The sequence below is a fragment of the Larimichthys crocea genome, chromosome XII (assembly GCF_000972845.2).
Source record: "Larimichthys crocea isolate SSNF chromosome XII, L_crocea_2.0, whole genome shotgun sequence".
In the NCBI taxonomy this organism is placed as follows: Eukaryota; Metazoa; Chordata; class Actinopteri; family Sciaenidae; genus Larimichthys; species Larimichthys crocea.
Window position 1 is genome coordinate 21910953 of NC_040022.1, and position 23522 is coordinate 21934474.

Here is a 23522-nt window from a genome sequence, read left to right on the forward strand (position 1 = left end):
TTTGAAAAAACCCTTCAGAACATCAGACGTCCATTAACAGAAATGTTTATTGTCATGCAGCGAACACATGGCACATCATACAGTATGTACAGACCTAACACTCTCTCAGAATCTACATGTCACATGTTCACATAACTCGCCATACAACAAACAATGAGTACATTACATACTATGTACATTTAACACACTTCTGTACATCCCACATGACGTCGAGTTGAGAACTAAGGGAGGATCGTGTGAACTGCTTTATGATGAATTTACTCACGGCACAGTTCCACTCTCTCCCACTGCTGCGCACACTGCACGAGTTATTTCCAAATTTAGATTTTTTTTCAGTTCACATTTTCTAAAGTTCAGTGATGCACTGAAACACGAAAACAGAAAATAAGAAATGAGAAAAAAAATACTCCCAATATTGACACTGGTAGAAGAGTTAATGTTTAAAATACAGAACAGAAATGAGCCACTGCTAAAATCATGACAATCTGAGCTAATCACCTTTTTTTCAAAATATAAAATAAATCACATCAAATAAAACCACATATTTATAATAACAATAATTAAAAAAAACCATCTAAAGTGCAATTGTTTGCCTTTACAACACAAAATCAAACATTGTTGGTCCACTACTCTAAAACAAGGCTAAATTAAGTAGTACTGATCACAGGTCACTTAATCATGTCAAAAGTTTGATGTGTGAAATAATCATGAAATAAATAAAGTCAACCTATCCTCCTGCAGCAATGACAACGTGACATCTTACTTCACGTCGACTAGATCCTGTTTCTGAACATATTCAAGTATACTGTCTGCGGGCAGAGCGAGTGCTCAGCCAGAGGAATAATTAAAAACACGACTGTTGTCTCTCAGGCTCCGTTATCTTTGAGGTTATTTATCATAAGACCTTATGTCATAATGCATCCTGTCAGTCTGAGACTAATGCACTGATTATTTATAGTACATTCAAAAACTCTAGTAGTCACTAAAATCTCAATCTCAATATACCATCGACCTTTAAACGCAGCAGCTGTCTTACTTGCCAGTGTATATCTTTAGTTTGTTAGCGGTCTGCAGAAACAAGCACTGTGTAAATAAGTGTCTGCTGTTAGCTTCTCGCTGCCAGTTCTAACAATACCCAGAAAAAAACAAAAACAAAGAACGGCTATAAGGAATGTGAAGCTGAAAGGTAGAGTGCGGCTGAATTTCCCTTCCTTTCTCTCTGGGATGAACCGTTCTGTCCCTGCTTGAGCGCGAGCAGCCGTGCACGCTGCTATAGATGACCCCATGTCTCTTGTGGAGGAAACTGGTCCACCTCTCCAACCTCGTTGCACAGGCGGTCTCCGAGTGTGAAAGCCAGCTTGTAGCGCAGACGCACCTTCTCCTGTGAACACACACACATTGATATTTAAGCACCAGACTGCCAGTTATGACAGAATGTAGCATGGCTGGTAGGGATGTAACGATACACTCAAGTCATGACTCGATACGGTTCACGATACGATTTTCTCACGATTTTTTTTTTTTTTTTTAATCAAAATGAGCTACAGACAAATTCTGACCAAATAAAATGATCTTTTTATTTATAGGGAAAAAATCTTAGCTGCTTTCTTTACAGAAACTCTCAAACAGTTTGTGTTCTCTTAAAATAAAAATAAAAAAGTGCAACTTACATCTTAAACAACAAAATACATGACAAATATCTCCTTTCTTTAGAAACAATCTCACAAGTAAACTGGTGTTAACTGGTGTAACTTCGCTAATATGCTGCTGCATGTTGCTCGTGTTGCAGCTATATGTTGCAGTTTTTTGCAATATTTACATACTGTTTTGGTTTTGTCTGTCCGTTTCTCACGGTTGTATTTGTGTATATAAGGAATCCAAAATGCAGCCACACAGATTTATTTAAAACTGCTCGGTGCATCCTCAAATCCAAAGCTATTTTCTACCGTCGCCATGTCTTCCCTCGTTCTGTGCTCCGTACCTATGTAGTGACATGAGACACCTGACTTGACATCTGACGTTGAACAAATGAGTCACCAACCAGTGACTTTCTTAAAGATAACTTAACCTATTTCTAATTTTTTTTAAAAAGAAGAAAAAGAACATATCCTACTTCTCTCGCATTCGCGAAGAATCACAATTTATTTTTTCTGTCAACCGGTGCAAATCGTCACGCATTTGTACCGATTTTTAATCGTGTCACGATGCATCGTTACATCCCTAATGGCTGGCGGTGTTACTTCGTCACCTACCTTTGCTGGATTGGCCAGCAGCATGATTTGGGTGATGGAGGCTGGAGGTAGGATGGGGTTAAACGGCGCCAGTTCTGTTCCAGATGGGGGCTGCAGCTTCACCTTCATCGACTGGAAGACAAGGAAGAGATGACTTAATGTCCTATCCTGGTTACCCCTTCTAAAGTTTCTATCAGTTAAAATATGTTCTTTAAAATGTGAAATATTTTAGCGATTATGTAGACACATGGGTGATGGCGTGTAAGTAACTGTTTAAAGTGAAGAGAACAACATGGAGGACTTCTAACTAACTAAAGTAAACAAAAAGGTGAGGCTTGTGCGATGACAATGTTGCAAATAAAAGGCGATATGAAACATATGGATGAAGCAAAGTTCGTTACCTTGGGGACAGCGGCTTGCAGCACCACATTGTTAACAGGCAGCGGTGCCGTATTGAGCATGGACACCACCATTACCAACACATCAGGCCTGCCGGGGGGGCAGTCAGACGCAAAGTTGAGGAGCATGCGAACGCCGTCCTTATCGTAGGCCGTCACGGGCAGCACTTTACCTGAGGACAGACGGAACAATCAGGAACAGGCAGACAAGAGCTACTCAAATTCATTTTGTCATTCCATTAACCAGTCAAACCCATCATTCCTCGTTCCCTCCCCTTCTCTCTCCTGTCCTTACTCGGTCTGATGGCCTCCAGAGGGATGTGCACATTGCTCAGGGAGATGTCTGTGGCTCTGGCCGGGCTGCCCTGTAGGGGAGGGTGGCAGGGGGACAGAGAGCGGAACAGCGGGCTGCCCGGGGCTGAGCTCAGGCTCTGGGCTTTGGCATGAGATAGAGCGGGAGAGCCGGGCATTGTACTCTGGAGTAGAGAGGGTGAGGAGGGACAGCCCCCGGGCAAGAGGGGAGGTACTGCTGCAGGCATCCCGAAGCTGCTTCCTCTGGCCGTCATCTGGCTGGACAAACTAAAAATAACACTTGATGGATCGCTATGGGACTTTAAAGTACGGAAGACTGGTCAAGTAAGAGCATCAACATCAATTCAAAACAAAGTAAATTGACCCACACACCTGTCATAATGTCACAAACAAGGTTATAATAAAAGTGAATGCTGTGGAAATATACTGAGAAAGTACCTCTTGGGATCTGAAAAGCCCATCATGGCCAGGTCTTGCAGGTTCTGGAGAGAGTGTGTGGCAGCAGCTGGCTCAGCTGGAGCCACCACTGGACCTGAACATGCCACAGTGGCAAACAAATCCACACTCGAGGCTGGAGCCTGCAGAGGAGATGTGGAGACAAGATGATTTACCGTTTTTCACACGCACTGACTAACACGTTGCTGTTCATAAACAGTTTTAGATGTACCTGCAGGGAAGTCCACTGATTGGACAATTCGCTCAACTTGGGTTTTGATTGGTTGCTCAGGGAGGTAGGGGGGTCGTTCAGTCCTGAAAGAAGTTACGTGAAATAATTTTTTTATCTTTAATAGTTTATTTGAGAGGCCAGTACTCGTGAAGGAAAACTTCTACATTAAAGTGATAGCTACACCTTTCAGAAATATGCAGGCGTAGGTCTAAATCTGAAAATATAATTTGTTCGGTTGGTTGGCAACTTAATAATTTAAGAATTTACTGTTGTCCACACCCATAGTTCGACACAGATGTTCACTCTTTACTTCAAAGATAATACCAAAAAGTTAACTCAAATGTTGTTTTAGGGACAATGCTGTACTCCTACGCCTACGCCCACAAACCTACGCCCTTGCCATTAAATATATATGGCTGCAAAACTACTAGAAACGAGGAAACAACAACCCTGACTCTCTGAAATGAACAAAATCCATTTGCCAGCACCTCTAAATCTCACTGATCAACACATTAGGTGTTTATGTGTTTTCTAGTGAGTTTTAAAGGTGCTGCTACGGCGATTTGTGTCACAGTTGGATGCATTGTTCCTTTATCTCTGTCAGTGATAATCAGGGATGTACTACCTAGAGACAGCAGCTCATCGTCGAGGAGAGAGAGTGCAGTGGAGGCCTTGTCGAGGGGCGGGTGGCTCGGGCTGCTGCTCTGACTGCCATGAGAGCCGGCCAGGTGTTTGGGAGGAGGAGGCAGGACGGGGATGGGGGAAATCGTGGGATTGGTGGAGATGAGATTTAAGGTCTGAGAGGGAAGCGCAGCAGGTTGAGGGGGGCTTGGAGTGTCAAGGCCAGCGAGGTCGATCAGCGTATCTGTGGTCTCTGTTGTGTGACAAAGAGAGGAGGATATCAGGATGTCTGAGCATAAAGCAATCATATAAAATGCATATTTATAAAAAAAAGTCTCGTACCACTCTCCCTGTGATCAGCTGTGGACGGAGGCTCTTCACTGTCGCCGTTGATGGGCTGCCCCTCAACAATCTTCTTGTAGGAGTTGATGACCCTGGAGAGGTCATCGCTCGCCTGCAGGATCTCACCTGTCACAGACGTCACAGTTTACACACAAGAAAATGATCAAAATGTGCCTTCAGATGAGGAAAATACCAAACTTACAAACCTAAACTGGCGTCATTGTCCTCTGTCTCAGTGGCCATTTTGAAAGCAGCGCGCCTCAGCTTGTCACACCGCTCGTAAAGTTCCTGGAAGAAAATACAAAGGAGGCGTTGTACGGTTTAAACAAAGCTCTGACACCAGCTGATGCTTATTGAGCCCCCTAAATCTTTCACACTGGTTCTTTAAATAATGAGACAACACAATTATATAATATATAATATCACAATATTTGCTGTAGTAACAACAATTTACTGTCGTAGTTTGTATTCAAGCATAAAATATAGTATAATATTGCTGTGCACCTTAATGATCTCCTTGTCTGACTCAGTGGAGCTGTCTTTATTGTAATGGGTCAGCATCTCCGTCAGCAACTTGACGTTGATGTTCACCTCCTCCAGTGTGTGTATACGCTTCGTAACCTTATGCACTCGAGCCTCGTCCTGACAAAAACAACACACAATGTTTACTGTTTACTACACATGGTTATATATGAAGAATATTATAGTGATATCACCTGCGCACAGACTCAAGAGTTGGATGAACAGAGGAGATAAATTTGAAGTGATGAATAAATATTAAGCAACATGTACATTTCTGACATGTCTTACCTCTTTCACCATGTTTTTGATTAACCTGTTGGCTTCCTGGAGGTCCTCTGGATTTTTACTCCGGAGAAGCTCAGCAAGCAGCTAAACACACACAGTCATGTTTTCATGACTTCACAGGACATTACATTCACACACAGTCATGTTTTCATGACTTCACAGGACATTACATTGATTTGCTTTAATTTCTCAGAGACATACCCGAACTATAACCACTCCTTGCCTCATCAAAATTCATCCTCCGACCTTAAATCAAGTCTTCACCCTAAATTTAATGATTTACATTATGAGGACTTGCCTTTGTCCCCAAAAGGAAGGCGAGTCCCCACAGTGTGAGTGTGTGAACTATTTTATGTCCCCACAATGTCAGTTATATAAGTCTGCACAAACACACACTTGAATATCCCATGTTTCCCTTAGAACAAATGATTTTGCTACAGATTTTTGTGATGATGGTGTTCACGTCATGCTTTAATTTATTTAATTGAGAGCCAGATATTAGTTAGAAGTTCTGTTTTTTTTGCATACTTTTCTCAATTACCTGAGAAATTACTTACTACAACAACAACATCACAAAAGATCAATCTCTGACCTTGCCCATGTCCTCGTTGTCAAACACCGGATGTTTGGGTCGTGTCGGAGGAGAAGGAATCAGAGTCCTGTCCAGCGGTAACTCCGGGTCATGCGTCACGAGGCCTGGTGAAGAGAGCGAGCACTGGATTAATGAGCTTCCCCGTCTATTCACGTGCATTATATCTATAATCTCAACAAACCCTGTCTTCTCAGCGTCTGGTAGGCTTCACTGATCTTGGCTTCGTTTGGGAAAGCCACCGTCCAGCTGTACAACATCTCTACGATCTTCAGCTTCACCTTCTCAGGTGCAGTGTCACCCATGTACTGGAAACAAGAGGTGACAGTCAAGCACACGTTTCATTCATGTTAAACATGAACCAATTTGGAGACTGCTCACCTTCGGAGACACCACTTTAATCAGCTCGTTCAAAAATCTGTATTTTCCGACTTCGTTATGAAACCTCCTCCCGCAGTTCTTCATGCATGCCTCCAATACCTGCAAACAAAACAGTTAGGATCGCGTGTCTGCTGCAGTAGTCAGGGAAAAAAGCTGCTTGTTGACATGTCACTGAAGCGTTTCTTACTGTCAGAGCTTGAAGAGCTTCCCATTCCTGAGGTGAGTGGATTTTGTGGACGAGCAGAGTTACAGCTATCTGAGGACTGCAAGAAGAAAATCCAGATTCAAAACTGCTTTATCAATCCCACCCCAATTGTTTGGAGCAACTTTACACACACACAGAAACTTATAGACAGATAAATCATACATGGGAGATAATTGTGGAAAAGTCTATAAATTATTGATAAATAAACAAGATAAAGATAATTAAGAACAACAACTGCCGAGCATTTAGCAACTGGATTGCAGAAAGAAGGAACGACTTGGAATATCGGTTAGTTTCACGAGCAGGTAAGGCGTAAGTCAACGCTGATGGCAACAAGAATACATCCAGAAGAAGCCGAGATACTTGATGCTTTACGGAGGATTTGTTGGGTTATAAAAATAACTGAGATCCTTTTTGCTGGAACAAATTCTACCAATGCTGTTTCTGTCTTTCACCGTGAGGCAGTGAAACCAACAGATAAAAGAAAAAGGTCAGGAGAGGATGCTGAGGTCTGACAGAGGACGAATCCAGATGTCAGATCAAATCAAATCAGATTTTATTTGTATAGCCCAAAGTCACAAAGTACATTTGCCTCGGAGGGCTTTACAATCTGTACAGGGAGTGACACCCTCGGTTCGAGTGAGTGCCCACAAAAAAAACCTTTAACAGAGAAAAAAAAGGTGGAAGAAACCTCAGAAAGAGCCACAGAGGAGGGATCCCTCTCCCAGGACAAATCAACACAAACATATTGTACAATTACAACAACAATGACAAAGATGTGATCAAGAACCATTTCACAGACGTACCCTTCCAGCTCTTTGTTGATCTGATCACAGAAGCCTATGATGTACTCCCAGTCCTCCTGCCTGTTTGTCGGATGAGTGGCTTTATCTGTCAGAGAGAAGAAAACAAAAAGACTGCAGCATTAATGCACATCACACCCTGCTGTGGATATGTGTCACCCTGTGACCCAACATAACAATGCAGTATCTGTTATCACTGTGATGCACTGTTCATCATTCAGGCTGTTTTCTGCAAGCATGTATCCACAGAGCTGTCACTGCTCTGATGTGACCCAGACACAGTTTATTAGAGCTCTCCACCCATCCTGCTCCTGCTCGTGGTGCAGCCTGTCAGCCTCACCAGCTGTGGATGAGCGGGATCTCACGAGCCCTGACAGCTCGTGCACTGACACATTCACCGCGCGGTCACCCCGCAGCTGCACATCTCGCTAATTATCTCGCTGTTATTTAATTCATAAAAAAACGGGGGATTTAATCACTCACTGAGCCAGGATTCAAGCGACTCCCCTTCCTGGTACGCCATAGCACTGAAAACATCGCGTGATGTCACCGCCAAACGTGTGTGCGCGCGAGAGTCCCGAAATTATTGCGCGAGAATATGTTTAAATAAATTAAAAAAAAAAAAGAATTTACATTAATAAAATAACGTTTTATTAAAATAAAAATATATTTAAAAAAAATTTAAATGTTTTTTTTTCTACAGGCATCTGAAGGACGTCCTAACCTGCCCGTCCCCTAGTGATGGGAATTTCGGCTCTTTTTGGAGAGCCGGTTCTTTTGGCTCTGCATACTATAAGGAGCCGGCTCTTTCGGCTCCCAAACGGCTCCTCACGTTTTATTAATTATTTTTTATTATTATTGCTGTTATTATTATTTTACATTTTAAATTGTTACTAGATTTTTATTTATTTTTGACATTGTAAAGCACTTTGGTCAGTGCATTCAGTGTAAAAACGTGCTATATAAATAAAACGTACTAACTATTTAATTGATTTATCAACCAAAATAATGAAATAAACGGCTCCTTAAATCGGCTCACAACGAGGAGCCGGCTCCCGTCGTTCACTTCAAAGATCCGGCTCTTAGAACCGGATCGTTCGCGACCGACACATCACTACCGTCCCCAACTGTCACATTGTGAAGATGGCGGCCTCCATCACGGGGTTATTAAAACCCTGGTCACCAAGGTAACTATCATTTTTATTCACACGCAGATTAATCAACAGGTAGCGTGTAGCTGCGTGTTTCATGTCACGGTCACTGTGTCGATCATGATGATTGACGTGGACTGAAAGGCGAGCGAGCCCTTGATGCTAAATGTGAGCTAACGTTAGCATCAAACTGTAATAATCTGATTAATCTGATTTTAATCCGATAACTGGTCATTTATTTAAAAGGCTGTTCAAACCAGGGCTGTCCAAACTTCTTTTAAAGAGGACCAGACTTGACAATGTGAAACAAACTGTATGGAGCACGTTAAACTTGCATAAAGTTGATACAAACTGAACCTCATGTTCATTTTAAACATGATTTATTATTATTAGATTAGATTAGATTAGATTAGATATACTTTATTCATCCCACCAAGGGGAAATGTACTAATTACAGCAGCAGAGGAAAGTGTAGCATACACTACAGAATTAGAAAAAAGTAGAAAAGGCAAAAAAACAACAACAAAAAAACACAATAAACAGACAGAAATATCTATAACCTGCACAATAAACATGAAAATATCAACCTTCAAAACAGACAAGTACTGAGGATTAAAAAGTGGCATGATATATAAAAAGAGTATTGTAATGTAAAGTGACCATAGTGTAAGAAATATTGCACAGAAAGTGACCAGGATACAAATAATAAATATAATTGCAAGAGTAGTGACCATAATATAAATAATATTACAAAAGTAAGTGACCATGATCTAAATAATAACTGCAAGGTATAAATGAAATAGAATTAAAAAAATATATATTGTCACTGTTATCGTTTTCTTTTAAAATGACAATGTAACCAAATCTAAACCAGTCAGCTGTGACTAAATCTAAAAAACAGTTCTTCTTTTCTTTCACATCTGGAGTCCGATAACAAAGAATAAATTGTATGAACAAACTTACACTTAAACTTACATGTTGATACAAATCTGAACCAAAGACTGTCCAAACTTCTTTTAAAGAGGGCCAGATCTGACAATGTGAAATAAATTGTATGAACACGTTAAACTTGCATCTTGAATTAAACTTTTACTTTTACTTATATTTTATATGTCATGTTTATGCTGTTTGCACGGGATAAGAGGGAATGGAAAATTCAGTACTCCGTATGTCCTGTACATATAGCAGCATTGACAATAAAGTTGATTTGACTTGAAGAAGTTGATACAAACTGAACTTCATGTTCATTTTAAACATGACTTATTATGAGTAACATTTAAGGTCGAAACGTGTCACACTTGCTCTTCTCTTCAGAAAGTGATATTTTGTGTCACAGCTTACAGCAGTTATGTCCTTAAAGGTTCAAATGCTTCGTTATGTCAACCAAAGAAGCCACACAGTGTCTGACAATCCTAGCAGTAATAAATAATAATAATATATTATATAAAAGAAGATTTAGGGCCGCATGAAATCTAAAATAAAAGCATTCACATTAACAGCGCAAAATGTTTTCAATAGGGCTGTAACTATTTTATTTTTACACATTTTCTATCTATTAAAAACTATAAAATGTTACAAAACAGCAAAAAAAAATGTTGCCAGATCTTTAAAGGGAAATCTTTCCTTCCTTGTTTTGTTTGACCAACAGTCCAAAATCCAAATTTATTCAATTTACAGTGATTATAAAACTGCAAACAACTATTTATTGGCAATTAATTCTCTGTTTATCGACTCATCATTCATTCAAAACATCTGGATTTGACTCTGCAGGCTGCCACGCACTCTTTATGACCGTGTGACCTTCTTTGCAAAAAGTATAATTATTAAAAGAACGGTTAATTCTTTATTCATCACGCACACAAACTCTGATCATATGTGAACCTCTCTCACGTGTTCTTTGGTTGCAGAGTGTTCCTGGTGCGATGGAGCAGATACAACCCGTACTACCTGGAGCCGGAGATCAGCAAGGAGGCCTACAGCAAACCAGAGTCGGAGCTGAGTGCCGAGGAGAAAGAGGAGCGGCAGCTCAAAACGATCAGACCCATCAAGGCAGCAACCAGTGGAGTCACCAGCTCTGTTTTCTGTGACCCGGTCATCAGGTAGAACAAACAAAGATCCCAGCTCACTGCAGGAGGATGTTTAGTCAGAGCTGTGCAGGTCAGGTGATCATTTTTTGCCTTTTGCGTTTCAGTAAATTCATCAACATGACAATGCAAAACGGAGACAAGGTTTTGGCTCGAGAGATCTTGACACAGGTAAGAAAGCGAACTTTGTTCACAGCCTCAAAGCGATGCAAGATTTGGCCTATTTGTATACAAATGACTCTGTCTCTATTTGCAGACCCTGGAGGACATAAAGAGGAAACAGGTGGAGAAATACCACAAAGCTCCAGAAGGGAAGAAGGAAGAGATCGAGTGTAACCCCTACACCATTTTTCACCAAGCTCTGGAGAACTGTAAGCCTATCGTCGGGCTGGCCAGCATACAGAAGGGTGGAAAGTACTACCAGGTTAGTGATGAGGCAGATCACTGCTCGTTGTTGTCGATAATGTGCCATTAAAGCATCAACATAAAAGCTGAATTATACTCTGTTCGATCTCCAGGTGCCCATCCCTCTTTCGGACAACAGACGTCGCTTCCTCGCCATGAAGTGGATGATCACAGAGTGCAGGGACAACAAACACCGACGCACACACATGTATGAAAAACTTTCCCAGGAACTGCTGGCAGCTTTTGTGAAGGAGGGCAACGTTATCAAGAAGAAGCATGAGCTGCACAAGATGGCTGAAGCCAACAGAGCCTACGCTCACTACCGCTGGTGGTAGAAAGAGAAACCACAGGACTGAAACATGTTTCTTCAGACCGGACAGACGTGGTGTTGGTCACAGCTATTGTAAATAGTGAAAATCCTTTAATGGAAGGACAACAGTGAAAGGGTGACAGAGATTTTTTTGTTTTTTTTTGTATTGAGAAACTGTGTCTGTACAATAAAGTATTGCAATAGTATTGCACCCAATAAACACATAAAACTGACTTCATGAAAAATGTCCACGGTTTATTAGAACAAATAATCTTGCATTAAATGTACAACCCAACCATAAAAAATGGAACCGAGTAATGTAAAAATGTTTCAGCACTGTAATAAAATATATAAACATAAATTGCAGTCAGTATCGTGCCCTTTAGGGACTATTCGTGTCTACAGCATTCAAACTAAGTTATTCCTAGTTTAACTCAACTTAAAGCTTATACACAAACCTTCAAACCCAACTAGAAAAAAAACTGTAAAATGTCCTACATCCTCACCGTGACGGAGCTTTTAATGAAACTGTTTTCATTGTTGATTTGTCTGACTGCCGTGAACGCCAATTTTATATTAAGCTCAACTTATTTACACATTGTTACAGGTGCAGCTTTTCAAAAATGACATTTCAAAAAGGTTTTTTTTTTTCTTAACCGCATGACGTGTGTCCTATGCTCATGTCTGTCTGATTCAAAAAGGCACAGCTTTGGTTGAAGACCGTAAAGCCGTCAATGAGTATCGACAAAGGTAACAACATAAAAACTGAGCTCAGCTACAGAGTGCTTGTCGGGAATGCTGGTGGAAAAGGGAAATACTTGTCTGCTAGCTTTATACTCGTGACTGACCTACGTATATGTGAGGGGAGGAAAACTACCAGCAGTGGTGGAGGAAGTACTGTTTCCTGCTACTTTAGAAGTTAATACATCAACAAACATATTCCAATAACAATATATATTATTCTGAAATGGGTTGCACTTCAAATATATTTTCATGCCAATACTAATACATTTTATTTTAAGTAGTATTTCATGCTACTTTTTTTGTCAAGTAAATCATCCAAGTACTTTTTCCACCACTGTCCTCCGGCACCAAGTTTTGTCACATCTCCTATGTTGGATGATGCTTTTCTTGTTACATTGGCACAACTTTAAATTTATTTAAATATCCGACTGTTTTATTTATAGAAACACAGTTTAAATATGAACTGTAACTGGTCTTTTATTTATAAGTTGAGCTGTAACAAAAAAAATATATAAAAAATAAAATAAAAAGAACATCCCTGAATTAAGACACAATGCTTCATCTGAACAAACGGCCTCATATAACGAGATGTGACAAAAACAGTAACACAGGATCCACGGGACAGATTAGGCAGAACATTCCTCTGAAATGCAATTCAAACTTTTTGTAAAAATTTTAATTCTGTGCTAAAATATTAAATTAAAAGTTGGTCACACAACAATAAAAGTTAAAGCAAAGACCAAATCAGCTTGCATCTGACTGGAATGTCTGTTCAAGCCCTTTGGATTTGGTAAAAAATAAGTTGGACTTTGAAATGTTTTCTCAAAACAGGAATGCCTGCAAGATTAAAAAAACAAAAAAAAACAACAACAACATAAAAACTTCTTCAGCTTCTTCAGCTGTGATCGAACTTTAAACAAAGTGTACCTGAATGTGGGTAAACCTCGTTAACTTCAACTATTGCACATTCCACATCCACGGCACCATGTCTTAGTAACATTATCAAACGCAGGGAACAATCCAGCAAAAATCAAAAAGTCTTTTTTACAGTTTTTGAACCGCACTCTTCACAAAACTGATTTCCTAGAGGATGTTGCTGGTTTTATAATCAGTGGTGACTAAGGAGAGGTATCCAAGGTGCTCACACGTTGGCTAACACACCTGCAAAAACGACCGGTCAGCACCCTTGTCCTTGCAACGACCCTAGTCCGCAATTTCACTGTAGTAGTACTTGTGGGCGGTGCTGCTGAGCAACCAGCCTCCAGCCCTGAACTCCAGAATCTCCAGCAGCAGCAGACGGGCCATGGAGGGCAGACCCTCCTGGAGCAGGAAGCCGTCCCGCAGCAGGAAGAACAGCTCGTCCATCCGCTGGCTGTTCACCTTCTCCAGCTGCTCGCCGATGCGATGAAGCTGCAGCACCAGGCAGTCCACCTGCAGAGAGAGGTGGAGGAGACGATGGAAAAAAAGACTGGAGAAGAGTTCTGCAGTGTGTTTTCTCAAAGTAAGGAATATTACTACAATCACCCTTGAGTGAAGACACTGGCCTTAGAAATTAAAATTGCTACTACAAAGTTGAACAAATTTCCCCACATGCATGATAGGAGATGTTTAATATCAATCAATGTTGTTTTTGTTTTGTTTTTTAATGAAAGAAAACAAAAAGAGAAATACATCCACACTCTTCCTTACCTCCTCCTCATTCATTAGAGCATCCGGTTGGGCCAGCCTCATCAGACAGTCAAACACAGGATGGACCAGAGCCACCATCGGCATGTTGTTCACCTAGATGTTGAGACAACACAGAGAGTGCAAGAATAAAACTTTTATCAACGCGACCTGGTTAAAAGTGAAAGGAGCGAGCAACGATTGTCTCCGTGAAAAGAGCTGACTAAAACGTGTTTCACAGAGCAAAAGACTAAAAACAGAAATAGACAAGAATTAATAGAACTTTTCAAAATAAATAAATAAAGTTCAGCCATAAAATGGTAATATAAATAAAAGCAAATAAAATATAAATACACACAGGACAAAAAACTATTTTATTTCAGATTCTCAGGCAGACTGCTCCAGTGAAACCTGAGTCGAGCTAAAGTGGATGTGAAAGTGGCTCCACACTTGTCCTGTCTCATTTTCCTACAACTGATATACTTAACACTTTTATTACTACATAACACAAGCAACACGTTCGGAGCAGCATGTGTACAGTACTGTCTGCTACACTGAAGCCAAGATGTAATCAAAGGTGACCGCTAAAAGAAAATACATTCAAGCTGCTTTGATCCAGAGTTAATGATTAAGATAATATGATAACATGATAAAACAATACTCACTTTGAGGTAGTCGAAGATGTTGCAGATGAACGTCACATAGCAGACCCACTCCTGCAGCGAGCGCTCTCTCGTCTCCTCGCGGTCCTTGAACTCCTGCTGGAGCCGATTCAACAAGTTCCTCCTGAACACGTTTCCGTTGTTCTGCTTGGCCTCGGCCTGCACGAAGGTGACCAAGAGAGGTCAGATGGAAGAAAAGTCAGGAAACACAGAGGTGTGAGTAAGCTGGTTTAAGAGCCTCCTGTTGCTTGAGTGTAAACTACCAGTAAGGTATTAATAAGATAAGAAGAATCAGATGTTTAAGTCCTGCTCTGCCTTGATGGAGCTTGGTGTGTCGATCAAATAAAACTAGAAAATGCGGCATGGATGCCTTCTGCTGAAAAGCCTGTTGCAAAAATGTGAAATACTTTACAATAGTGTAATAAAGTGTGTAATGTTGATAAAAGTAGTAAAAGTTTAAAGTTTAAATGAAGTCTGTGGCTTAAAGTACGTGGGAGCAGTGGAAGTTGAAAGTGATGAAGGTTTGTAGAAAGATTTAAAGGTTGTGCCATTCGTTTTAATGTAACATGAACGTGTAAAAAGTTGAATATTTTTAAAAAGTATCAATGAATCAATCAATAGTAAAATAATAGTCAGCATGTCCTAAATAAGCTGAACGTTGTGATATTTGAATGGGTTCTGTAGGACAAAGTATGTAAGAGTAGTGAGGTGCAAAATGAAGATTTGAAGAACGATAGTGTGGATGCCGGTTCAGGATCCACACTATTAACCAGCAGACAGTATGGACCTGCACAATGGTGTAGCAGATGCGTCCAGCCTCTTTGCTGAACACTTGATCTTTTAAAGACTGGTCCATGATGACATTAGAAACTTTCTCCAGGTTGACTGAACTTGGATCTGAAAAGACACAAACAGTTTGTTACTGACACAGCGGACGCTGAGGCGAAAACACTGATGACACTGACGCTGAAACAAACCTTTCAAGGCTGTTTTCAGCAACATCTGTGTGTCCAGGTCAAACGACTGGATCCTGTAGTCGTCAGTGGAGTTTTCCATCATAGATGACACCTGAGAGCTGTCACACTGTGGAAAAGAAATTGTTTTTGTTAGACTTGTTTCAAGCCTGGACACAACAGAACAATAAATCCTGTGCGGTCATCAAACTGGCTGCAGCTCATTCACTGGAGGGATTACATGGGCACACACAGGTCAACCAAAGGGTCACCTGACACCCTAAATCCTGTGATTTAACACACAACACACAACAGATAAACACATTAGCCACATCAGAAGTAACTTGTTAACGTTACACCTAGGTTAGCTCACGTCAGCTATAAGCAGTTATAACGGGTTAACGAAACGTAGCACCCCTTTGCAATATTGTTGTCAACTAATGTTACCTAATAATATATTAGATATCTATTTATCTTTTATACTGAAGTGCAGAAAGCTAATGTAGCGTTAATGTTAGGATGAGTTAGCGTCAAGTTGGGGCAGCCAAGCTACGTTTTACGTTACAACCGTTCACGCGAAAAACGTGAAAACGGTTACCGTTAACAACACATCGAGTGAATAAATCAGTTACTTACATTTCGGCAATAATGTGTCAAATGTTTTACCTAGATTTGACGCCGGTTATTTACATCTAAGGCGGTCATTTAACTCGGGAAGTAAAGCGTAGACGTTACTCGACACACAGGCTTTTCAAAGATGAAGCGTCACGGTTGAGATGGTTACCCGCCTCCTCGCCTAGAACCCTACGGCTAAGGCTTTCCGGTGTGTCCATATAAGGAGGGGGATACATCTTGCTGCAATGTTTCGTCTTTGAAAGGTGGAGGAGACGCTATCTGACCTGGAAGTAAAAACAACAAAAAGAGGAATTAAGGCGCGTTTGTAATTAAAACATGCTCCTCTCCTCCTCCTGTCGTTGAATTGTAGGTGCCTACGTTTTATGAAAGACTTACTGCGAGGTAAGTGTCAGTTTTCCTGTCTGTACTGATGTAAACAGCTGCTCTGTTGTTGTTAGCTTAGCACAGCTAGCCCCAAGGTGTCACTGCATGTCCTCTGCTGGACCATGCTGTCCTCACTGCGTGTTAATGTCACATTAATGTGGTCGGGACAGCATGATCTGGTCTTTATTTTGATACATGTATATATATTGTGTCATGGAAACAACTACTGGGCTGGTCACACAGTTACTTTGCACTAAATCAACGCTGACAACTTGCTGTATATACTTTTGTGCAATATATTTTATTTACTATTTCATGAAAAATGTCCAAGGTTTATTAGAACAAATAATCTTGCATTAAATGTACAACCCAACCATAAAAAATGGATTGCTATTTTGATTATTTGTTCTTCATATTTTTATTCTTATGTTGTCTATTGTCACTGTGTGCAATGCTGCTGCTGCACTGTCATTTCCCAGCTTGGGATAAATAAAATCTATCTATCTATCTTACAAGACACCACAAAATAATACCACCCTGATCAAGGAAGCTGCTTTTACATCTTAGTAAATAACATTTTTAATAATTCAGATCAGATCAGATTTTTATACCTTTTAATGTCTACAGCAAATTTCACATATTTCTGTCAAAATATGTACTTTTAACTCCAGTAACTATATTTTTACATTTTACATGCTACTGTAATCATCTCACAGCTTTTTTTTTTTTACTTTTGCAGGTTGAGATTTTACAAACAAAACACACGATCAGTTTGTAGAAATTGACAAATTTCAAATTCTCTAATAGTCCAATAACGTAATATATACGTATATGGTAATATAACACACTGGAAGTGGCCATTCTGCAAGATTTTGTTGGTAATGAACTCTTTACACTTTGGTTTGCCTCAGTCGAGGATGTGAATTCATGAATTCATACAAAAGAAAATGACTCACCTTGCACTTGAAATCACATAGCTCACACATTGTTGAATCTGCCGGTATCTAGAGGAAGGCTGCCAACTCTCAGCTGTGAAAAATAAAGATATTTTATAAGATTAAAGATAACTTGAATAATAATAATAATACTTCTGCAGCGTTAACAGGAATCTGAGGTGGTGGAGACATGGTGGGCTATGACCCCGGGGCTCAGGGTGTAGCCCATTCTCCAGAGGAGGCAGCCCTGGCTGGGTCAGCTGCTGGCATGGTCACCCGAGCCCTCATCAGTCCATTTGATGTGCTTAAAATTAGATTTCAGGTAATGATGTGTCTGTGTGCTAATAATGATTTTAATGTATTAAAACTATTAAAGCAGAAAGTAAATATGCTGTTTGCATTGTTTTCCCTACAGCTGCAGATTGAGACTGTGTCTTCACGGAGGCCGGTGGGAAAATACTCTGGATTATTTCAGGCATCCCGTTGCATTTATTCAGAGGAGGGACTTTCTGCTTTCTGGAAAGGCCACACCCCTGCACAGCTCCTCTCCATCTGCTTTGGGGCCGTTCAGGTAAAGCCTGTAAACAGTAAACTCCTCAAAACTATCTTACCTTTATTTACAGGTCGTACTTAATTGTGTGTGTGCGCTTTGCAGTTTGCCAGTTTTGAGTTTCTGACGGAGGTGGTCCACAAGACGACGGCGTATGACAGCCAGACAGCAGGAGTTCACTTTGTGTGCGGCGGTCTTGCTGCCTGCTCAGCCACAGTGGTCTGCCAACCTCTGGACACACTGCGGACACGCTTTGCAGCTCAGGGAGAACCCAAGGTGAGCACTCCACCGCTGATCTACTGTAACTGCTGGAAAGTTTGTGATAGTAATCATAGTTTTTCTTCTAGTTTTCCTGGATTGATTTGATGAGTTTATTTTGTTTAACACTTCCAAGTCCAACACACTGTGAATGTGGCAGGAAGAAATGCAATGAAAATGTTGGTTGGAATGCAGACTGGTTGTCCCAGAGTCCTTGTAAGTCTTTTGTCTCCCACATCCTAATTAAAATAAGAAGTAGAATAGATGTTCTTAAAAAAATGGGATAATTGGCTTACTCTGGCTGCTTTTTGACTCTATGAACCTTGCAATATGCTTCATCTGTCTTCTCAGGTGTACAGCAACCTGCGACGTGCTGTGTCTACAATGTGCCGCTCAGAGGGAGTGCTGACATTTTACCGTGGCCTGTCTCCAACACTGATGGCGGTGTTTCCTTACGCTGGGCTGCAGTTCTTCTCCTACAATGTCTTTAAAAAGCTGTTGGCTCCACCACCCAAAGCTGGAAACTCAGGAGGTCAGTGGAGGTCGAACCCATTATCCTTTGTGTTTATCTCACCACGTTATGTCACAGTTGGTAGTCTCGTGACTTTTTTTACGTCCCCCTTCAAGGAAATCTGAGGAGCCTGATCTGCGGCAGTGGAGCAGGAGTTATCAGCAAAACAATCACATACCCGTTTGACCTCTTCAAGAAGAGACTGCAGGTGGGAGGCTTTGAGGCAGCCAGACTTCACTTTGGACAGGTAAGCTCTTCTACAACGCGTCTCACGTTTACGGAGGAACATATTTGGGGTATTTAGGCTTCATCTCCTGTGTTTCCCGTGCAGGTGCGGAGTTATAGAGGCCTGCTGGACTGCATGACGCAGATAGCCAAAGAGGAGGGTGTGCGAGGCTTCTTCAAAGGCCTCTCACCGAGCCTCGTGAAGGCCGCGTTGTCAACAGGCTTCACCTTTTTTTGGTATGAATTTTTCCTCAATGCCATGCATAACCTCAGATTGGAACAGAGAACAAACAGCCTCGCCGAAGACCAAAAGGAAAGATAATGAAGGAAGCAGCAAGGGCACAATCATGCACATCTTGTTCTTCGCTTGCACTTGACAAATGTATCAACTGGGTCAATGTTTGGTAGTGGCTTCTGTCATGTTTACATATATGATAAAGGAACATATATGGTAATTTTATTTGTCTTTACATTTTAATGTATTTAACATTTTAGTCTGGGTTTCTAAGGTGTATGGATGCTTGCTTTTAAAAGATAAATATATCATTTTTTGTTTAAAGTGAACTTTGCACATTTTAAGCTCTGACTTTGAGTCAACTCCTGAAACTAAATGTGGTCGTATGGACAAAAACATGAACACTGTGTATACTTCTACGTACTGTGGTAGGAAAAAAAAAACAGCATCCTGTTGACTATAGTTTGTGCCTCCATGTCTGTCCACCACTGTAACTTTCAGGTCCTTATTTTTAAAATAAAAGTTTTTATAAGTACTTCTGTGTGGTGCTATTGCCAATGCTTTAATGCTGCCATGTGAGAAAACTAGTATGACTGTACAGTGATATTTGAAGGATGAACTTCATGGTCTTAATGGTCTTTTCATATTGCAGAAGAAATTAGGTTTGGGGTTGTAGAGACAAAACTCCACACTCTATCACATAGAGCGCTTCACTTTTAGAGCCTACCATGGCGGAAATGAAATCTGTCATTTATACTGTGTGCCGTCTTAATTTACTCTGAGCCGATGCCATACATCCTGATACTTACACATCTGAACAAATATCACAAGTCTTCCCTTTATTATGACACCAAATTATTTAAAATAGACCTTGTAGTTGCAGGGATATATATTCATTCAGGCTAAGCTTAAAATTGATGTAATTGGATTATTGCATTTATTTGGGATCATAAGTGGCACGAAGTTGAAAGAGGATAAGTGTGTTAGTCCTTCGAACTAGTCTTGAATTTGAATAAATACATTCTGAACTACATTATGCTGAGTTTATTTGCTTTGAGTGGTGACATTTCATCTCCTTCAAATAACAAAGACTTCTCACACAATTATGGATACAACAGAATTTAATTTAATTTAATTTAATTTAATTTACTGAATACAAAAACCATCAACAGTATGACTAAAAAATGAATACAGTTGAAACAAGCAGAGAAAAACATGCAAACCACAAGACCAGTCTGTAAAAACACAACATCAAGTATAAGGCCGAGATAACAAAGAGAACATATTTCTATTCACAAATATTTTAAATGCAGCCTCTGGAGTCAAAATCATGCAAATACAGAAGTAATTTACAGAACTCACTTTAATAAACAAACACTTGAAGTAGTCAGAAAGTCCCGTACTTTAAAATACACAAGAGCAATTTCATAGCAGCGTCATCACTGGATATGATATTCTTTTTGAATTACTTGAAGACGTTGTAGCTGTTAAACACAGTATATACAAGAATACACAATCACCTTACACCTGACTGTAAAAATCATAATATTCAACTGATACAGCGGCCAACATGAATCTGTCAAAAAGTCCCGACCACATAAAACATTACGTCAAACCACGAGCTCCAGTTACCAAAGCGTGAGTGTGGAGGTAAGGTAAAGCAGAGATAAACAAATGCTGTACATGTAAAGTTTATGTGCAGTGACTGAAAATCAACACACCCTGAGCTTGGATGAAAGTAAGGTGATGCTCTGTGGGATCAAATATTTTCAGGAATGTACACTACACTCAGTCTGACTAATTGGGCCTCATACTGTCTGATGCATGGTGCTGTTTAAGAAGAAGAGAATAATGAGGAACCTCCAGCTGCTTTTTTTAGACTCTTAGAGGGAAAGACTACACCTTTACACCTTGCAGGACTTTTTTGCTGTGGAGGTCAGGCTGCCTGTCTGTACCTGTGAAGGCAGTCTGAGAGCTGTTGGCTTTGCTGTAACACCGGCGGGTCTGCTGAAGGGGCTGGGATCACCGTGACTTTGAAAAGTCTCCTTCACTTCAGCTGGCTGAGGGGGCATTGTTGGATGTGCAGGGCAGGCATCCTCCACTGATCCACAGGTCGAGGGCGTTCACCAGTGGCACGGTGCTGCTCTCATTCTGGCTGTGGACTGGAGTTCCAGGAGAAAAAGCTGGGCAGTTTGAAGATTGAATCCCTGCGGCCTGGATCCGGCAGGGTCAAGGTCTCCGGAGCTGACTTCTTCCTGGGACGCTCTTTTGGCACTGACAGGAACTCTGGGGCTTCTGTAGAGAGGGGAGTGGATGGGGCGCTGTTGGGGCCGCTGCGGGTGCTGGATGGCAGGGGCGTCTCTGAGATAGAGATGGCCGGGGGGAAGGTGCCAATCTTCAGGTTAGTGGCTTCCTGTGTCGCACGCTCGTACTCTCTGACTTCCTCCATGGTCATGTCTGTTAGGACGGAGGCATTACACACTTAGAAACATTAGAAACATTTATATTAACTTTATTTCACAAAAGGCAGCACTTTAATGAACAGTCTAATTATTGTTACGATAATGACAGTGATAGGAATATGGCCATTTTATTACAACATAGTGTGGACATACAGTATATGTCTATTCTTCAGGCCAGAAATATTTATTATATTTGTGTTGGGGAGGAAAATGAACAGCCAAAAAATTACAAATTAGTATAATGTTGATCTTATATTTACAATAACCAGTAAGCTGCCCGCCAACCTGCTTAAACACTAGTTAGCAAGTGAGTAGAGTGGTTAAAACAGTCGAGGAACTAAAAGTAACTGAACAGTTCAAACGTCCATCTTCTGCTGCACCAAGTGGTATTACAACAAAGACAAACTTGAGCAAATACTGAGAGTTAATTGTGTGAAAATATTATTCACCACACACACACACGGGGTCATTACTCACATAGTAACTCAGGAGTGACTCATATTAATCACATTCCTCCAGGGATGCACAGAAACACTTCAATATGTTTTAAAGCTCTCTTCAGCCTCAGAGTTGACTCACCTGATTCACATCCTCTCTCCTTGAACCTCCGTCCTTTACCTTCTTCCTCTGTGCTCTTGCCTCCTTTGCTTCCTTCTCTCTCTCCTGCTCAGGTGATTCGAGATGTCCTGCTTTTAGGACACAGGCAGGCCTTGCGTGGGTGGATGAGTGGATCGGAAGTTTCTTAGAGATGGCGGCGTTGACGTTCTCATGAAACAGGTAGATTTTTTTTTTGTGTGTGCAGACACTGATTGCTTTTAAAGATTGCAGATTAATAATGGGGCTGGGTCATTTTTGATAATGGTCACCACAGACAAATGGACGTGTAGGCAGGCGGCCAATTCGTCGGACTCACATTGAGAGTACAGCAATTAGATTCTTAACGTTGCCATTTCTATGCTGTAAATCATACTATTCAATACATTTGTTATATGCCTCAAACAAAATAAGAGTGTGTTATACAAACAGAAATGTCACATTTTACCTTATGTTTACACATTATTCATTAATACCACACTGTTTTGGTTTTAAATATTATGAAGACCAATCTCTGATAGAGAACTCCACACGTTGTCAAACTGAACAAAGAAGGACCAAAATAAAGATATCGCCACACATAATGAATAATCTACGGTGTCGAGCTTTTAAAGGCAATGCAGAGGTGAATGCAGGAGTGTTCGCAGCTTCGCCTGTTTTTGTAATCACATCTTTGAACGGTTGCTGTGGCCATCACACTATTCATACATACATAGCTGCATCTGTGGATGTTGTTTGTGGTTGTGTGTTTAGCATTTCGTGACAGTGAAGCATCTTGATTTTAACGAGGCTGTCTAATTTCAGCGTCTACCTTCTGACGGTATGGAAGCTGCATAGATCTGTGTGGAAGAGCTCACTTTTGCACACAACCGCGCATACAATTCTTTGATGATTCATTTTGTGTCTTCACTGAGCCATTATTTCATTTTTTCATAAATGTTTCTTTTAATTATCTTTAAACAAGTGCACTGCAACAACAGATGCACGCACGTAACAATGTAGTTAATCACAAGCCACGTACAACATTATGTTCAGCCGTGTGATGGATATTGTTGTTGAACCTTCTGTGAACCAGAAATGTTTGATCCAGTGCAGCTTTCTTTTGAAGGATTTTTTTTTTTTTTTATAGAAGTGAGAATATTTAATGTAAAATCAAAGAGTGTGTAGCAGGTTCTACAAAGCTAACCGTCAGTGTAATGTAATGTGCAACTATTTCAAAGAGACTATTTACTGCTCAGTATAGGCAGTGGGAATGTTTTTTGTTTAGAGTGACGCATAGTTCTTCTAAGATTGTACTTCCCAACCTTTCTTTGTCTGTTGCGCGCCCACAGACCTGTCAAAATATCTCCAGTACGCCTCATGCAGCACCTCCTGTCACGCTACAAATACAGATATAAAATGGATGTTTACTATTAATTCATAA

At 40.6% G+C, this 23522-nt stretch overlaps 5 protein-coding genes across 7 annotated transcripts in view; 2 read left to right on the plus strand and 3 right to left on the minus strand.

Moving 5' to 3' along the window:
• Window positions 1–29: 29 nt before the first annotated feature.
• Window positions 30–7931, minus strand: gga3b (golgi associated, gamma adaptin ear containing, ARF binding protein 3b). 2 transcript variants are annotated; one of them, XM_019261906.2, is made up of 17 exons: window positions 7840–7931; window positions 7360–7444; window positions 6536–6611; window positions 6349–6447; window positions 6152–6275; window positions 5971–6074; window positions 5382–5462; window positions 5076–5213; window positions 4778–4859; window positions 4572–4697; window positions 4234–4482; window positions 3609–3691; window positions 3380–3519; window positions 2925–3208; window positions 2633–2802; window positions 2253–2363; window positions 30–1381 (listed from the first exon to the last, which is right to left on the minus strand). In XM_019261906.2, exons 1-17 carry the CDS (start codon window positions 7877–7879, stop codon window positions 1271–1273), a joined length of 2103 nt encoding a protein of 700 aa, XP_019117451.2. In that variant the 5' UTR covers window positions 7880–7931; the 3' UTR covers window positions 30–1270. The 2 variants fall into 2 exon arrangements, with proteins under 2 accessions (XP_019117451.2, XP_019117450.2); XM_019261905.2 differs by having other exon boundaries at window positions 4234–4485.
• A 481-nt stretch (window positions 7932–8412) lies between these two features.
• On the plus strand, window positions 8413–11667 carry mrps7 (mitochondrial ribosomal protein S7). The gene is made up of 5 exons (XM_019261869.2): window positions 8413–8543; window positions 10415–10606; window positions 10699–10762; window positions 10848–11015; window positions 11110–11667. Exons 1-5 carry the CDS (start codon window positions 8500–8502, stop codon window positions 11329–11331), a joined length of 690 nt encoding a protein of 229 aa, XP_019117414.2. The 5' UTR covers window positions 8413–8499; the 3' UTR covers window positions 11332–11667.
• A 253-nt stretch (window positions 11668–11920) lies between these two features.
• On the minus strand, window positions 11921–16130 carry mif4gdb (MIF4G domain containing b). Of its 2 annotated transcripts, none has more exons than XM_010730720.3 (6): window positions 15997–16130; window positions 15355–15460; window positions 15165–15274; window positions 14381–14536; window positions 13740–13832; window positions 11921–13481 (listed from the first exon to the last, which is right to left on the minus strand). In XM_010730720.3, exons 2-6 carry the CDS (start codon window positions 15434–15436, stop codon window positions 13254–13256), a joined length of 669 nt encoding a protein of 222 aa, XP_010729022.1. In that variant the 5' UTR covers window positions 15437–15460; window positions 15997–16130; the 3' UTR covers window positions 11921–13253. The 2 variants fall into 2 exon arrangements, with proteins under 2 accessions (XP_010729022.1, XP_010729023.1); XM_010730721.3 differs by having other exon boundaries at window positions 15967–16088.
• A 70-nt stretch (window positions 16131–16200) lies between these two features.
• Window positions 16201–19578, plus strand: slc25a19 (solute carrier family 25 member 19). Its single transcript, XM_010730719.3, has 7 exons — window positions 16201–16347; window positions 17426–17586; window positions 17680–17835; window positions 17920–18090; window positions 18424–18604; window positions 18700–18830; window positions 18915–19578. Exons 2-7 carry the CDS (start codon window positions 17455–17457, stop codon window positions 19128–19130), a joined length of 987 nt encoding a protein of 328 aa, XP_010729021.2. The 5' UTR covers window positions 16201–16347; window positions 17426–17454; the 3' UTR covers window positions 19131–19578.
• A 622-nt stretch (window positions 19579–20200) lies between these two features.
• Window positions 20201–23522, minus strand: part of pitpnc1a (phosphatidylinositol transfer protein cytoplasmic 1a) — a 45050-nt gene continuing 41728 nt past the window's right edge. Inside the window, exon 9 of the mRNA XM_019265131.2 lies at window positions 20201–21500. Within this exon, the coding sequence (XP_019120676.1) occupies window positions 21190–21500 (311 nt within the window). The 3' untranslated portion in view covers window positions 20201–21189. The remainder of the gene's footprint in view (window positions 21501–23522) is intronic.